Here is a 12,263-nt window from a genome sequence, read left to right on the forward strand (position 1 = left end):
GAATGAGGGAGAACTGGGTCAGCTCTTTTCACCATCCTGAAAAATATTGCTCTGAAGCCCTTTGGTCCCCTGGGCTGTCTCCAGCAGCAGACCTACCGCAGAGGCAGAGCTCCCACTCCCGGCCCCAGCAGATGCCCATCCATGGCAGGGGGAGTTTTCCAGAGGTTGTCCTGCTGGGCACCAACTCAGTGAGGATCAAGGCTGTGGGATCCAGGAGGAGAGGTGGGGAAGCAAGACTATGCCTCTTTGACTGGGACATCAGGGCTCCTGAGCCATAGGCAGCTCCCTGCTTTCTGGGCTCGGATGCACCGAACCAGGACAGCGCTGCAGCTGAATGCTGTGAGAGCTGATGGCACAGGGAATTTCTGGTTGATCTTCAAAAGGGCTGATGCAGCCCCCCAGGGCACTGCTACCTCTGCCTGCTGGGCTACCAGGCAGTCACCTGGCCAGGCCACTCGGCAAGGGCTTGGCAAGCTCTGGGACAAGAGCGAGTGACAAGGATAGTGCCATTTCTGCCATCCATCAGCTTTTTGATCAGCTCAGCAGTTCAGTCCACAGGTTTGCTCTGGGTCTGCGCCTCTGGAGCGAAACCCACAGCAGATCCTCCTCCCAAAGAGCGCACATGTGGGAGAGCATCGCGCTGGCAGTAACACTGAGCCACTTTGTCTATTGTTCCCCCAAATGAGAGTGAAAAACAAGAGATGGGCTGATGTAAGCAAGTAAGCATGCTGCTGAAGATTTGCTTTTAAGCATCTAGGGCTCTGCCTACACTATCTAACAGAAAGGGATTGTGTGTCTCAACAAAGTTGAAATTAATCTTCCAAACAAAGTCAGCCTTCTTCCAGCTTCAGATGCCCTTCGCTGTCGGACCATTTTCAAGTTTGCAAGTTAATGCCCTGGTCTGCAATACAATACCCTTCTCCCCGCAAATGCTCAAATATAATGATTAATAATAAGCTTGATTTAACAGAAGTGGGAGACACTTGAAAGGGAAAGAGCTAAAGGATCGGATAAAGTGTCTGTCAGGGTCCACACTCATGTGATGTAGGTAAATAGTATCTGTGATTTTAGAAATCAGAAGGCTGATAATGCAAATACACATAAAGCAAGGCAGGGAGCAGATATAATTAGAGACCCTTTCAAGATTGCTCTAAACCAGAAGATGCTTCTTTGTTTAGCGAAATGCCATCAGAGTAAAAATACTTTTTACCTCCAGTACACTAAACAGAGATGATTAAAATGGGATCATTTCCAATAACTCCTTGGTTGGTACATTGTGTATGCCGTCTATAAAATTACTCCCCCGGGAGAACAATAGAGGAATAATCAATGTTATCTTCGCTCCAGTCAGCTTGTAATTGATCGAACTTTAAAGTTTGCATGCATGAGCTCAGCACTTCAGCATCTGGTTTGCAAACAGTATAAGTTTTGAGTTTCTCATGCACAAAAGAGCCCGTTAAGGTCAGCAGTGGCATTTTTATATAGGTGATGGAAGTATTTCCATTGTTAAGTTTTCACATAGCTCTGGTTAACAAAACTTTACTACTGGGGCCAAATTTAAGCTGGCAAGCTCTGGTCACACAGTAATTCGTATTCATTCTTTTCCAGACCTCCATCCAAACCTCTGTTCCGTTAAGTGCAGCAGCACGTGTCCCGCGAACAGGAGATAACCTCGCTCTTTGGCCAAAGCTGTTGAAGAATACGGTGGCTTGATCTGAGCGTGCCGGTGTGATGGCTTTGAGCCAAGTGTACTACATGGTTCTTTTTGATCGATAAACTACTAGGAAGTATATCTGTATCTCAACCACTTCTTCATGTGCACATGCAGGAACTGGGTGAGTGCGTGCTTATGCTGATTATAAATGTCAACAACCACTGATTCTGAATATAAAACAAATCAGGCAGGTTTCAAGTGTGGTACATAGGCATTCATGGACCCAAGTTTTTCAGTTCTTTCCTTATAGCTGATTAATGTTACATTTCTACCTATTGGTTTCCAGACTTATCTCTTCACGTTCCGTTGTTTTCCCCAGGATCTCTGATGCAAACACTTGAAGAAGCAAAAGAGCATCTGTAAATCACCCACCAGTAGGAAGGAAGAGAGGGGCAGGCTCAGGAAGCTTTAACCACACTCCTGGCATCCTCAACATGAGCCAAGCCAGAAAAATAGCTGAGGGGAGGAGGGAACATAGAATCATAGAATCACCAGGTTGGAAAAGACCCACCGGATCATCGAGTCCAACCGTTCCCATCAATCACTAAACCATGTCCCTCAGCACCTCATCCACCTGTCCCTTAAACACCTCCAGGGAAGGTGACTCAACCCCCTCCCTGGGCAGCCCATTCCAGTGCCCAATGACCCTTTCCGTGAAAAATTTTTTCCTAATGTCCAGCCTGACCCTCCCCTGGCAGAGCTTGAGGCCATTCCCTCTCGTCCTGTCCCCTGTCACTTGGGAGAAGAGCCCAGCACCCTCCTCTCCACAACCTCCTTTCAGGTAGTTGTAGAGAGCAATGAGGTCTCCCCTCAGCCTCCTCTTAAGTGGCTGTATTTCAACATTTCCCTTGTGACTCCATTTCCACCTCAGCCTGGTCTTGGTGAGAATGGGGCCAAGCGATGTCATTCATCTGATAAAAATTCACTAAATCGCCTTGCTAGAGTGAGGGACGGATGGCACTTTCAGCATCAGGTGTGAAGCAGGGAGCATCCAGCCTCAGTGCACCAGCAGATTTACGCCGTGTCTCGGGTGAGCAGTGCAGGCAGCGCTGAGCCCACGTGCCCAGCCTGGCTACTGCAAAGTCCTCTCCGAGCTGAGGGTGTCTGTGCTGTGTGTGCCTGCAAGGGGAGGCTCTCTGCACCCAGAACAAGAACTGGGAGAGAAATTCAGTCTGTTTTCCAAACAGACTATTGTAATGCCTATTGTAACGATCAATAATTCAAATCATCGTTTCAGAAAAACAAAACAAAACACGCAAACTCCTATTCAGAATTGTCTCAGAGCTTGGCACACCCCCTGGGCTTTATGCAGAAATTGATTAGCACTCGGGCTTTTCATTCTTGGGCTGAATTTCAGTCTGATATCACCTACCTGGTGACTTGTGTTCGCATGCCGAAGTCCAGGGACCTCATTGACTGCAGCACTTCAATACAGCCCATGTACTGGGGAAGAGAGAGGGAAAGGAGGACTATGTTAATATTTAGCAGATAGGTATGAGGAGGATCATAGAAGGAAGCAAAGGTGATTTTAGTTCACTACGTATATGCAGAACCATAACCTAAATGGAAAATCACATCAGTCATACTAAAGCTGCTTCCTAAACAGATCTTGTGCTCCTGAAAAGTGTAGAGAAGAGGAATAAAGGTACCAGTGGCTTCAACAACATAGCACAAAAAAAAAAAAGGTAAAGCACTCTGGGGACAAAAAAATCTAATCTTTCCCCTTTTTCCAGTTCTGCTTATTATCACTGATTAGCCTGCAGCACTAAGCTGGGAGGAATACATGAACATCGGAGGGAGATTCCCCGGGAGCAGAGGGGCTCTGCAAGCCCCATGAGACCAACGCCCTCAGAGCCCCCACAGAGAAGAGCTCAATGTCCCCCATAGCAGCAGGAGGCATTACGAGGCACGAGGAAAACCACTGGCTCCACGCTGCCCCACGTTTGATGACAAATAACCTCTGCAGGAGATGAAGTAGGCAGAGTTGCAGTTCCAGCTCTTAAGAGCCTGCACTACAAACCGACCTGCTTTAACTGAGAGGCTGGCTCCTACTCTTCAGTTGTTTAGGGCAGAGCTAGGGGCTTTTTCAGTACTCATTTGGGATTTGCATAGGTCTAATTTTCAGGAACAACAGGAACATGACGGCGTGTCAGCCCATAGATTCCTTTGGCGTTACATACAAACCTATGGAACATTTTCATCTCAATGAAGTGCACTAGGCTAAGAATATCCACTGAGTTTCCCTCTCCCAAAACATATCGTACTAATTCCTTCAGCATTTCTGTTCATATCCATCCCTCTACTGCTGAAGCACTCCAACATCCCCAATTCACAAGGCTGGCATCAGTCGGGGTCTCTCAGTTTCCATCCTCTGTTCCACAATGAATTCTCCTGGAGGGAAAAGAGCTTTCAGGAGCATCCCGCAGTGCTCCGTGGGCTGCAGCGGCAGCCTGCCTGCGGAGACCTCTCCTGCAGAAAGTCAGGATGTTCTGAATGGATGGAGGAAGCACTCTTTGTGCAGAAAAAGGGACCATATTTACCTCTTCTGCTTCCCTTGGCCTCTGAATCAATTTTTCTGCTGGGCCATTTGAGGGGGGTGGGGTGGATTTAGGTATCTGTTTCAGCTTTGGAGACTCACACAAATGAACGCGTGTGTGCAGTCAAGCAGGGATTCCACAACAATTGTATTATCCCCGTTTTGGTTTCTTTCCAGATAGCGATGCAACCCTTGGGAGAACTCCAGAATTAGGTCAGGGCCCTGGAAGGACATCAATAAGAATCTGAAGGGTTAGCAGAACTGCTTCCCCCTAATGAACATTTAATGACTTTGTAAAGGACTCTGAGAACTATCCTACTTGTTAAAGATACTCCTGCTTAACAGCAACAAAGCAAATGTGGAAAATGCATCTAGAGCCTCAGCTTGTACCACAGTGCAGACCTCTGATCCTAGAGAATAAGGTCAAACATCCTGTGAGCTGGTTGGCTGCTCCTCCATCCTTTAGAAAAGAAAGATTTAGAGGAGTAGGTGAGTCATATGCTGATAAGTGAGTCCCCACTGCATCCTGAACAGATGCGTGGGAAGCTACTCTAAGCAAAGATGAAAAATCAATATTAGGTTTTTGCATAAGTGACCCTGAGTGAAGCTGAAGTTATCAATGATTCACAAAAAGACCTTTTTTTTTTTTTCCTTTAAAAGCCTGAGGAGGGAAGTACATTAACATGGCACCTCACCACATCTCTCATTTATTTTAGCTGCCGTTGGTTATCTAAACCAAGCACAATTAGTAATGGCTGAAGCTCCAGATCTCAGCAGGAGAGCACAAAGAACCAGCAGAGCCCCAGGCAGCGGGACACCCGGGACTGGGGGAGAGAAAGTCGGGGTTACAAAGCTGGGGAGAAGCCCATGGAGCACATGAAAGGACAATGTGATACCAGAAGCCTATTCAGGAAAACAAAAGGCACCCTCTGAGGAATAAAAAATAATTAACAAATAAACAAGGAAAATAGTAACTCCTCCATAGCTGCATCCAACAAGCAGCATGACCAGTGCATGAGAGAAAGGGAAAGGTAGGAGACAAGACAAACGCCTGTATCGGAGACTTCTCCTGCACCTGTTCAGGTGTCGCCCTGCTCCTCATCCTGTACACCCCAAACAGCATCTCCCACAAAAAGCTAATGGGCTCGCCCCAGCCCAAACTACCCACCAGCTGGTTTTGTAACATGAAAATAGCAGCGCTGGGGGTTCAAAGCTGGTGTCCAAGGAAGAGGGTTCCTCTTCCAAAGCCCCATAAAAGCGTGGCTCAGCTTCATTGAGCTGCTAAGGGCAAGCCAGAGGAGGCTGGACACGGGCACAAGGCTGCTGCATCCAGCCCCGGGGCAAGGGACACAGATATAACGGCAGATTTCAGCTACCTGCAGAAAAATAAGATGCCAATCCCAAAACAAGCCAGGCACTAAAGATCTGACATCACCAATGAAAGCAGATGCTGAACCCACTGATCTGTCAGCAGCAGGATGGAGAGCTCTTGCTAGAATGAGCAACAGCTGGAGGGGAGAGGGGAGAGAAAGGGAGAGGAGAGGGGAGAGGAGAGGGGAGAGGAGAGGGGAGAGGAGAGGGGAGAGGAGAGGGGAGAGGAGAGGTAAGAGGAGAGAAGAGGGGAGAGGAGAGAAGAGGGGAGAGGAGAGAAGAGGGGAGAGGAGAGAAGAGGGGAGAGGAGAGAAGAGGGGAGAGGAGAGAAGAGGGGAGAGGAGAGAAGAGGGGAGAGGAGAGGGGAGGAGAAGGGAGAGAGCTTGCTGGCCCGTGCTGGAAACGGAACATCTTGTCTAATGGCAATGTGTGCGAAGCTGTCCCCATTTCCCTGCAAAGTGCCAGGGAGAGCAATGGTGCTGGAGGAGCTTCATCTGTCAGTGTTTGAATCCACAGGGTGACCTGGTGCTGGCTGCTGTTGCCCCAGCCGCAGGGACGGCGGGGGAGGTGGAGGGGAGAGGAGGGTGGTTACTGAAGACATACACATCTTTTCACATCTGTTTACAAGAGATGATGAAGAGTGACTGCAAACAGGATGAGGGACTGTGTGGGAGTAGATGTGAAGGCACTAGGCAGGGCCTGTGTGAATAAGCTTTTCAGGCACCCTCTAATCCAGACCCACGTCTCATTTCATTCTCTGCCATAAGGCAGTTAGTGGCTCCAGCTCCAGCATGAATGACAGCCGGTGATTCACACGCGGGAATGATACAGGGAGCAGCTCATGGAGCTCCTAATCAAACAACACAGCTGCAGCTTTGCAATTTTACCTATCAGTTAACAGGCATTAATGCACGTCTAATGCCAAGAGCAGCTCCTACAGATTCCATGGCTGCCTAACAAAGAATCCCAGGGACAGGATTTGCTCGCAGGGGCAGTCATGTAACATGCTGCTGCTAAACAGCCCTTGTCCCTGCAAGGAAATCCTGTCACCTTCTCACCATCCTCTTACCTTGCAGGCAGGACACCAGGGTGGGTGCTGCTTGCAGAGGAGCTGCAGCTCTGCCAGGGCAGGCAGCGGCAGAGCAGGAGAGTTTCCCTTTGATTTGCTGGAATAACTCACCTCTAGCTTGCAATGGATTTGGCAGGAAGGGAGGCTGGGTAGAAGCAAGCACTGGAGTTATAAGGAGACAGGCCTTTGCCTTTTACACCAAGGAAAAACAGCCTGTGACAGCTGCAGTGTTGCCCTCCGTGGGGCTGGCTGCCAGGCTGGGGGACGCTTTCTCACACGTTGATTTCAGATGCTCCTATTTTTACCCCACCAGGAAGGCTAAGTGCTGGCTTTCCTCTCCATGGACAACACCGGGAGCCAGGCAGGGTGGCAGGGAAGGAGCAACACACACATCACTAGCTTTGGTGGGCAAGTTTTCTCAGCCTTTTATGCTGCCTGTGGTAGCTTTGGGGTTGAAAAGCCACTGTGTTCGCTGGGAAGCAGAGGCCACCGCAGCTACTCTGGCAGCGGCGCCGCATCCCTGCCAGCTCACAGGTTGGTCCACGCAGCCGACCAGCCAGCCAGCTTGGCTGCTCAACCTGCACCACCCAGCAAAGTTTTGCCAGGCTGGGGTCAGTGCTGTGTAATGCTGTTACAGCCACCAGCCAGCCTGCTAATTAAGAGCTCTGGCCCGGGTTTGCACCCTGCAAGAGAGCTGAGCAGCTCATTCATCAGCCTGAACTGCATCGGCTTCCTCCAGCAAACACCAACTCCTTTCAGAGATGAAAGCCAAGCCAGCAGAGCCTGGTCTCCCATCCCTCCCAAGAGGAGCAGAGAGGCAAAGGCAGCCCATGCCCCACCGCAGGCATGAGTCCCCCCAGAACACCTGCCAGGGAGCACAAAACCCAGGGAGAACACGCTGGAAAACAGACTGGACTCCTTCATGGAAGAAAAATGACTATTAAACACAAAAAAAAACCCCACTAGTGTTTTTTTCAGTACCAGCCTAAGACCCTGCACAGCTCTTTTCTGGAAAACGCAGCACCTGGAGCTGTAGTGACCCTTGCACTGTCACAGCAAGTCACACCTTACGTACTCATTCATCTAGTTTAGCCACTTGCTGATGTCAAAGTGTCAACTGCTCATGTTAACACTAGGATTTAAAGAAAAGTATTACACATAAAAGGACATGTATTAGTGTGATGAAAGAGTGTGTGTCCTCCCCTCCACCCGGAGTGAATGTCCAAGGGTCTCCTGCAGCTCCACTCACCGCAGCAAGCGCTGTGTGGGGATGCTATTGCCTTTCAGTCAACACAGAATCATAGAATCACAGAATCACCAGGTTGGAAAAGACCCATTAGATCATCGAGTCCAATCATTCCTATCAAACACTAAACCATGTCCCTCAGCACCTCGTCCACCCGTCCCTTAAACACCTACAGGGAAGGTGACTCAACCCCCTCCCTGGGCAGCCCATTCCAGTGCTCAGTGACCCTTCCTGTGAAAAAATTTTTCCTAATGTCCAGCCTAAACTTCTCCTGGGGGAGCTTGAGGCCATTCCCTCTCGTCCTGTCCCCTGCCACCTGGGAGAAGAGCCCAGCTCCCTCCTCTCCACAACCTCCTTTCAGGCAGTTGTAGAGAGCAATGAGGTCTCCCCTCAGCCTCCTCTTCTCCAGGCTAAACACCCCCAGCTCTCTCAGCTGCTCCTCATAAGGCCTGTTCTCCAGCCCCCTCACCAGTTTCTCATCAAACATCTCATCAAACCCGCCGTGCTGCCACTGCTGGACTTCAGGCAGACTCCCCATTCTTGTTTAGAGGAAGGTGAACACGGCTACTTCCCCGCGTTGCTCTTCTCCCCTCTAACTTGCCTGCCCTCCCGCTACAATTAGAAAAGGATTGATTTTTCTTGACCTTGCCCCTGTCTTTAGGCTTTTCTGCTTGTGAAACATCACAAGACACGAATTTTGCGTGGCTTATGGCTTTTTCACTCCTTCTGGCACTTTTTGATACCTCCTGCACACCAAACTGAGTGCTTTACACACACACTCTCTCTCTCAGCTCCTTGCCCGCAGCCCACCAGGAGGAACAGATGCACCCGAGGTGCTCCTTGAATGTCAGGGACAGGCACAAGGGCTGCAAAAGCCACAGGAGTCCCTGGCCACCTGGCCATTATGTAATTACATGAGCCATTTCTCAAGCAGGTTTAGATTGCTTTCTCTGCCATTTCCCTGTGGTCTGCACCCACCGGGCTATAGAGTGGTGTCTGATTTTCTTGGTAACGACAGTGTACAGAAAAAACTGGTTATTTCTCAAGAAGATAGCTTAGAATAGTCTTTCTGAGTATTTTTCATATATGACACAAACCAATCCATCCACAATACAAAAAATACCAAGAAAACCAGACACAACCCTATAGCATCAAAGGAGGAGGGCGGCTGCTGCATCCTGCCCGCTCACCTCCCAGGGCACGAGGCACAGGAGAGAGGCAGCAGTGGTCCCAGCAGCTCTCCCACACCCTCCGTGATCAATACATTGATAACATAAGCCAGCACGCAGCCAGTACCTGGGATTCTATGATTCTATGAAGCCGTTTTCGTGGGCCTCCTTTCCTCCAACGTGCATCTCATGCCAAACCAAGCCCTGTTTGAAATGCAGCTCAGCTGGCCTCCTCAGAAAGCCTAAAGATAGTCTTTTGGAAATGGATGTTGTGTTACCTCTGGGAGCGGCTGTGGTCTTTTTAACTCCCTCAGTTCGATACCACAGCCCTACACGCATCAAGAGACAGGAAATATCACAGAATCAGTAGGTTAGAAAAGACCCACCGGATCATTGAGTCCAACCGTTCCTATCAATCACCAATGTCAACAACCACTGATTCTGAATATAAAACAAATCAGGCAGGTTTCAAGTGTGGTACATAGGCATTCGTGGACCCAAGTTTTTCAGTTTCTTCCTTACAGCTGATTAATGTTACATTTCTACCTATTGGTTTCCAGACTTATCTCTTCACGTTCCGTTGTTTTCCCCAGGATCTCTGATGCAAACACTTGAAGAAGCAAAAGAGCATCTGTAAATCACCCACCAGTAGGAAGGAAGAGAGGGGCAGGCTCAGGAAGCTTTAACCATACTCCTGGCATCCTCAGCATGAGCCAAGCCAGAAAAACAGCTGAGGGGAGGAGGGAACATAAAATCATAGAATCACCAGGTTGGAAAAGACCCACCGGATCATCGAGTCCAACCATTCCCATCAAACACTAAACCATGTCCCTCAGCACCTCATCCACCTGTCCCTTAAACACCTCCAGGGAAGGTGACTCAACCCCATCCCTGGGCAGCCTCTCCCAGTGCCCAATGACCCTTCCTGTGAAAGCTATATGAGAGAAGCCAGTGGTTTGGGGCACTGGCTCCAAGAGGGGGAACGCGGCGGTCACCCTGCATCCACCTGCGCAATTTGCTTTGTCAGAGACTGGATCCCGTGTGAGACGCACTCACCCGCACGCCGTAGGTTGTCCCTGGCTCCCAGACGCTCTCAGTGCTCTGCACGAGGCTCCTGTCGTGCCTGCCCACAGCAGAGGCCTCCTCAGCCCCCGGCTCCGCGCACAGCGGGGTTAGGGCCAGCTTGGCCAGCTCAGGCTGCGGGTAAGAGGCTGCGAGGCAGCTGATCTCAGGCGAGGTTGGGCTGCTCGGGATGGTCACGCACTCGGCGAGTTTAATCCTCGGCACCTCTTTGGTCCCCAGGCAGAAGCTTTTCAAGCCCGGCAGGTTGGAGGGGTTGGCAAGTTTGATGTTGGCCATGCGGGGGATCAGGGCGCACAGGCTGCTGCAGGTGTCCTGCGGCCCCAAGGCCGCATCGTCCCTCAGCAAATTCGGCGGCGTCGAAGCACGGGAAGAGGAGGGAGAACCCTTGATGTTTAAAGACGGATTTTGCGCCCCTTCCTCGAAGGACGTGATGGAATCGTTCCTGAAGCGGCTGTACTTGGCCCTGTGCAGCATCCCTGGGGGGCTGAACAACCCGACATGCAGGACGCGTCCGGCGAGGCTCCGCAGGCTCCGCTCTCTCATAGCCCTGGCACGCCTGGAACTGGACGCTCTCTCATAAATCGGCTCTCGGAGACAAATGACACGGTCAGCAAGCAAATTGAACCATTTTAAAACCAGAAACCTACGGGATAGTTCTGCTGGTTCCTTCCCGAGAGGTTTATTTGCAACGGACGAGGCTTAAACCCGCTCGGACAGGCGGGAACCGGCGAGCAGCGATCCAGGCGGCATCCAGGGCAGCTCCCGCAGCTCCAGCCCCGCACCCGAGCTCCCACACTCACCGCGGGGTCCAGGCACCTACGAGCTTAAAACCCTTTTTTTTTTCCAGCCCGGCACGAAGCCCGCCAGCCGCCCGGCTCTCTCCATTTCCAAGGAGCAGAGCAGCCCGTATTTTACGTCCGACCCCGCGAATTCCAGCTGGGAAAACCCTCAATCCAGCCCCCGCTGCCTCTCGCTGCGCAGCGCCCCAGCCCCGCGGATTTTTATGAATGAACTTTAGTGGGTCTCTTTTTTTTTTTTTTTTTTATGAATGAGGCCGGGCGCGCGCGCGCAGCGCTGTGAATGGCGGCGGGGGGGGAGGGGGGAGAGGGCGCCTCGCAGCCAATCGCCGCCCGCCGCCGGCTCACGTGACACCCCCCCCCCTTCGCGCGCGCGGGCGGCGGGGCGGGAACCGCGGGGAGGGTCGTGAGGGGGAACCGAGGCGCCGCCATGAAACCCCCCGCACACGCTGTGTCCCCGCAGGGCCCGGCCTCGCTCCTCGCCCTCCTGCCGCTCAGCCCCCCTGGGAAACGCACCTGCTGCGGGAGGAGTGGACACGGAGGGCGGGTGTTGCGGCAGGAGTGGGATGGGGCCGCCCCTCGAGCTGGAGGAGCTGCGTGAACCTCCCTGAGGTTCAACAAGAGTGACCTGCCAGTGCCTGAAGGGGCTGCAGGAGAGCTGGGGAGGGACTGTTCACAAAGGGTTGTGGTGGCAACGGGTATAAACTGGAGAGGGGCAGATTTAGACTAGACAGAAGGAGGAATTTCTTCCCCATGAGGGTGCTGAGGCCCTGGCCCAGGTTGCCCAGGGAAGCTGTGGCTGCCCCATCCCTGGAGATGTTCAAGGCCAGGCTGGATGGGCCTTGGGCAGCCTGAAGGGTTTTCCTGCTTTACAGCAGCTCCTCAGCTGCTGCGTAGCTCGGCGATGAGGATGCTTTCCCACACCTTGGTTCAGGTAGAGACTAGTTCATGGCCATGAGCTACCTCAGGCCCCTGCTGGTTCTCGGGCCTCTCATCAGCCGCTGCAGGAAGAGGGGCAAAATAACTTCCCTGTGTCTTTCTGGGGCAGCAGGTGGTGGGTGGGCACCAAGCTTAGGGCAGCTTCCCAGGCCCTGAGCACCGGGGGCAACTGGGAACTCGAGCTGTGAGCAAGAAACACAGGCTCCTTTTAGGTGGTAGGCAAGGCTGGAGGCTCAGTTTCAGCAGCGCTTAAGGGAGCTTTGTTCTCAGTGCTGGTTAGAGGCCGATTTCCCAGTAGCTAAACAGAAATCTTGAGTTTAGCCTTGAGAAAAAAAGCTT

At 51.6% G+C, this 12,263-nt stretch overlaps 1 protein-coding gene across 1 annotated transcript in view; it reads right to left on the reverse strand.

The window, feature by feature from the left end:
* The window catches only part of SHC4 (SHC adaptor protein 4), a 28,617-nt gene extending 17,859 nt beyond the window's left edge, over window positions 1–10,758 (reverse strand). The window contains exons 1-2 of the mRNA XM_069866795.1: window positions 10,162–10,758; window positions 3,087–3,157 (exon numbers count right to left, since the gene is read on the reverse strand). Coding sequence (XP_069722896.1) covers window positions 3,087–3,157; window positions 10,162–10,731 — 641 coding nt within the window. The 5' untranslated portion in view covers window positions 10,732–10,758. The remainder of the gene's footprint in view (window positions 1–3,086; window positions 3,158–10,161) is intronic.
* Between the last annotated feature and the right edge of the window lie 1,505 nt (window positions 10,759–12,263).

This window comes from Phaenicophaeus curvirostris, chromosome 12, assembly GCF_032191515.1.
Source record: "Phaenicophaeus curvirostris isolate KB17595 chromosome 12, BPBGC_Pcur_1.0, whole genome shotgun sequence".
Taxonomy (NCBI): Eukaryota; Metazoa; Chordata; class Aves; order Cuculiformes; family Cuculidae; genus Phaenicophaeus; species Phaenicophaeus curvirostris.